This window comes from Atta colombica, unplaced genomic scaffold (genome assembly GCF_001594045.1).
Source record: "Atta colombica isolate Treedump-2 unplaced genomic scaffold, Acol1.0 scaffold351, whole genome shotgun sequence".
NCBI lineage: Eukaryota > Metazoa > Arthropoda > Insecta > Hymenoptera > Formicidae > Atta > Atta colombica.
In genome coordinates, this window is record NW_017259461.1 from 694,245 (window position 1) to 699,240 (window position 4,996).

At 34.6% G+C, this 4,996-nt stretch overlaps 2 protein-coding genes across 2 annotated transcripts in view; one reads left to right on the top strand and one right to left on the bottom strand.

The window, feature by feature from the left end:
- Nucleotides 1-1,180: 1,180 nt before the first annotated feature.
- On the top strand, nt 1,181-4,133 carry LOC108690775 (synaptonemal complex protein 1). Its single transcript, XM_018198245.1, has 5 exons — nt 1,181-1,920; nt 2,253-3,113; nt 3,209-3,355; nt 3,439-3,672; nt 3,758-4,133. The coding sequence occupies exons 1-5, from the start codon at nt 1,858-1,860 to the stop codon at nt 3,782-3,784; spliced, it is 1,332 nt and encodes a 443-aa protein (XP_018053734.1). The 5' UTR covers nt 1,181-1,857; the 3' UTR covers nt 3,785-4,133.
- A 250-nt stretch (nt 4,134-4,383) lies between these two features.
- LOC108690788 (iron-sulfur cluster assembly 2 homolog, mitochondrial) overlaps nt 4,384-4,996 on the bottom strand; it is a 1,013-nt gene continuing 400 nt past the window's right edge. Inside the window, exons 2-3 of the mRNA XM_018198262.1 lie at nt 4,746-4,967; nt 4,384-4,652 (exon numbers count right to left, since the gene is read on the bottom strand). Coding sequence (XP_018053751.1) covers nt 4,475-4,652; nt 4,746-4,967 — 400 coding nt within the window. The 3' untranslated portion in view covers nt 4,384-4,474. The remainder of the gene's footprint in view (nt 4,653-4,745; nt 4,968-4,996) is intronic.

Below are 4,996 nucleotides of genomic sequence, written 5' to 3' on the forward strand. Positions count from 1 at the left end.
AAATCGCGAAATGATCATTTAAGTGCTAAATATAATAATTTTTTGATTCTTTTAGATTCTTTAATAAGAATCTAAAACTGGACGGTAGCAAACTTCGATGAACAAGGATTATCTTCGTTAGTTTCTTTATCAAGCAACGAAATTAATTAAATCGACAATAGTCAATGTTCATATCTTGATAATTCATATTAAATAAGAAAAAATAGAATTTTAAAAAATCGATATATTAGGTGTAGTAAAAAGAAATCCATTATTTTTGTATGAAATTGAATGGAAAAATAATGGATTTCTTTTTACTACACCTAATATTAACTGATATATTTTTTCGATTTTCGTTGATATCGTATTTAATATACTTTATTGTAATGCATAGAATTTATAAATGTAAATTAAATACCCTTCATGGAATCATTTAATAAAAAAATTTTTTAATAAGAAACATTTTATTTAAAAATTGAAATATTTCTTTATATTAACTTCAGATAATATTTACTCAGAAATAAAGAAATAATTTTTTTAAAGGAGAATTTTATCTGTTTAACATGTGAGAAAGCATTAATATAATTAAATGTATATACATAAGCACTGTAAAAAAATACATATCTTACTTTTGTCTATATTTTAATATAGCCTTAATTTATTAAAATCAGAGGGAAACATTTGTGTTTCCTTGTTAGAGTTGATGACATACGTCTTATATGATTAAATTGACGAGTCTAATTAAGAGAGTTATCTAAATTCAGAGCGCAAGAAACTTGTATGATATGAATTTTCTTATCTCTAAGAATTCTTTGTAAAATTAAAAGAATAGAAATCTGAATTTTCATTAATTTAATAGCATTATTATTATAATAGAAATTATTATTATAATAGACCGCGCATTTTTATGAGAAAGAATAACAAGAGACGATCATTAATTCCATCTCAAAGTTCAAATTATTCAATAAATAAGATTTTCATACCTACATACGCATTGAAATTCTTATCAGAAAACGAGTTTAAATATTCACGTCAACTTCTCTGCGCGATAAAGACCCGACGACTGCAGATCAATCTATTTAGATCTTGTTATCTCTCGCGCGATAATTATCGTACGTTGAAATTTACATGGCGAGGAATCTGCTCCTCGCGGCTGCACCGCGCTATACCTTCTGCACTTGAAACGGGAAGGAGCGTGCGATTGGACGTGTCAGTGCGATAAAGAGACGAAACGAGAAGTACGAGATGCTCGGCTACGAGGAGTGTGCTTTGTGATACACGGCCGATACGGTATCGGCACTATCGGCAAGAACCGCCCCGCGAGTGAGTCGCGTTTAAAAGTACATGCGCCTGCGGCCAGCTTCCGTCTGGTCGGCGATATATCGCGGCGATGTGACATTCACTTCACGTCGCACGCACGCAAACAGGATTCGGTAGTATGGCACGATAGGGCGGGTGTATATTATCGCGTTTCGGGGGCGTTTCATTAAAGAGCGCGCGTTTTACGGTACGCTTCTCCCCACGGCTCCTCGCCTGAGAGGAGCGTCCGCGACCGCGTCGCGCGTTTAATGGGGAATTACGGGGCTTCGCCGATCACGGCTTAACATTAATCTGCTCCTCCCTCTCCTCTTCCTCCTCCCAGATTAGGTGTATGCGTTATATGTGTGCGTGTGTGTATGTATGTGTGTGCTGACTCGTCGATAAACATCGCGCGCGCCGACGTCATCACCAGGAAACGCGCGATGCGTGTCCCGGCACCGCGAGCGCAACACCCAAAGGTCTCGTGAACGATGTCCAGGTGTCAATAATTGACATCCGCGTGGCGAATCTGGAAAGACGCGTTAACGGGAGCGCGTAGGTAGGTTGGGGCAGGAAGGTATGGAGGGTGCCAACGGTCAACTGCAGACCAAGTATCAGAAAATCGCCACGGAATACTCAAAAGTGAGTAACTCTCGTAAAGGCAGATATTTTCCAGTAAACATCAACTAAGAGTAATATACGCTTGAAAAATTTTTCGTATGACAAATAAAAAAAATTGGTCTAACAGTAACATAAGATGTATCAATATTTTAATTTCACTCAATGTAACTGTTATGTACACATGTGTTGTATTATATTTATATTGTTGAGTATGAAATTACAACATTGATGTTATGTTACTGTTGAAGTTTACTGGGTTACGATAGCGTGCTGCCAATCTATGATTTTATGTTGGCTTTTTGCTTCGTCTATTTACTATTTAATGTATCTAAAGGAGGATGATCAATTTGCAGATTCGTGCGCAAGCAAATGTTCTGAAGAAGGCTGTGATAGAAGAACAAGCACGTAACACAGATATTCGGAATCAACTAAAGGAAAAGGAGGTGGAGTTTCGTAGGGCTGAGCAGGAGATAGACAGTCTAACATTTCGCAATCAGCAGTTGACGAAGCGTATAACTGTACTACAAGAAGAGCTAGATAAAGCACAAAATAAGCCCAAGAAGGGTAAGAGCAAAGCGTCGGAGAACAACAGTCAAATTCCGGCACCACCACCACCAAATAACATCTTAGACGAAGAATTTCAGAAGAAGATTGTCGAGAATGCTCAATTATTGTCCCAGATTAGCGACAAGGATAGTGAAATTGAAAGTTTGTATGATAGGATACAACAGTTGGAATGTAAAGTCGATTATTGCGAAAAGTCTAAGGTAGAGTTAGAATGCCAGTATCAAAGCGCTATAGACAAATTAGAAAGAGAGAGAAATGACTTGCAGAGAAAACTAAACGATAGACAGAAACAAGAGGAAACTGTGTCGTGGTCTAGTAACGAAGGTAGACGCGATGGTTTCGATTTTGATACGAGAGGAATACTCTCGAATCATCGTCAGACAGAACCATCGCCGTTTTCTTCACCGTCTGCTTCGCGTAGATCATCGAAGTCGCTTGGGGAAGGAAAGCCGCAAAAGTCACAAGAAGAAAGTAATGAATTCCTTTATGCAAAATCATGTGACTTAGAGAAGGAAATCAATCATTGGAAGGCTCAATATCATATACTCAAGATAAAATATGATGAATTAGAACAAAGAGAGGCTGCAGCAAATCAAACTCCGCAAATTAATAATGACACATTAAAACTTACGGAAATAAATAATATGGTGTGTATTATTAATATATATTTCCACATTTCTTTTAAACATATGTATCGCATTTTTAACTAAATTTTATGTCTCAACTTTTTTTTTGTTCACAGATTGGAAAATTAAGTGCACCTTTCGCCATACCAGACGAAATCGAAGCTCGTGAATTAAAAATTAGGAATTATTTCCTAGAAGAAATTGAAAGATTAACAAATGAAAAACATGTCTATCATATTAAGAACTTAGCTATGGCCGCTAATGTAATAAAACATACTTTAAATCTTATTTGTATGAAAGTTTTTATATTTTTGTTATATGATGCACACATTTGTTTGTGTTTTAGGGCGAAGTTATGCATGCGCAGTTAGATACAAGCGAGTCAAAGAGGGAGAAATGCGAAGCGACACTGTTAGAGACACTTTCCAATTGTAACAGTATACAAAAAGAGAAAGATGCGCAAGAGGTAAATTACAAGATACAGCTCAATACTATGAGCGAGCATCTTGCCAATATGAATGAGAAACTTATCTTCCAAACGGAGGAAATACAACAACTGAAATTTGAACTAGTTAATAAGGTAAAGACAGTACACAGGATATAAATGTATAAGGGACAGTCTTTTATGACAGCGTTTAATATCGAAAGTATAAATTTTTTTTCAGAATAGTAAAAAGGGGAAACAGAAGTGATCCAGGTCAGAATTGCAAAGAACAATCATTGACATTCCATTCAATGGTATGGTTTAATCGGGATCATTGATAAATCTTATGTACATATTTAGCTCATATGTGAAAACCACTGATTTTGCGTATACTCGTGTCTTTAGTCTGAAAAGCGCTAAAGAGCTCTCTAACTTGATGTTACATTATTTATGAAATCAAAATAAACTCATCGAAATGACGTTCTTTTTATGAACGTTGTTTATGTTATAAGTTTAACTCTTCTATATGTGCAACGATTATTCTTATTTGCTCATACTTATTTAGCAATATACCAACACTTCGTACAGGATAAATTTTACAATCTAAATTTGTTAATAAAAAGAGCAAAAAGCATAAATCCTTTTTGGTATTACTTGTACAATTGTAGTTAGACCATTTATAGTTAAATTGACATCTACGATTGTAAATTATATAAATTGTTCTTTCTATATTAAAAAAAATGTAAGAGATATGTACAGCTACTGTTTATAGTAGGTGTTGTGATAAAATTAATGTATATTCGCCAAAGCAATTGTATGTATTGCTTTGTGCGTATTAATTATAAATAAAGTATAATTAATCTTCGGTAAACTGTTTCAAAATTAATAAATAATACTAAATTATGAGCCAGCATACTGTCATTAATCAATGTAATAACATGTACATCTCCATTATCATTTATTCTATTTTAATAGCAAAGCTAGCACCGCAACTACATCCCTGTTCGGCTAAAGGATTGTTCGTTATTCTAAAGGCAGATCGTATCAATTCAGTATGGAATTCTATCGTTGATCCTTTCACATATTCTAACGATGTCGAGTCTATTATTACCTTAGTACCATCCTTCTGAAATATTCTGTATAACACAAGAAATAAAGAGTTTCTATCAATTGTATGTTGTTCACAAATATATATATATATAAAAATATATATACATTTTAATGCACACCTGTCATCCTCTTGTATATTTGGATCTAAATCAAACTTGTATTGAAATCCAGAGCAACCACCGCCTTCTACGATAATTCTTAAACATGTATTATCATCGGCTATTTCTTTTAAACGCTTCACACAGCTATCACTGATGATCAAATCATCTGTAGATTTGACAGCAGCTTCCATTGACACTCCTCGGGATGATGTGACCATGGATATATTGTACCATGGTGAGCTGTGGAAATATATATATATATATATATA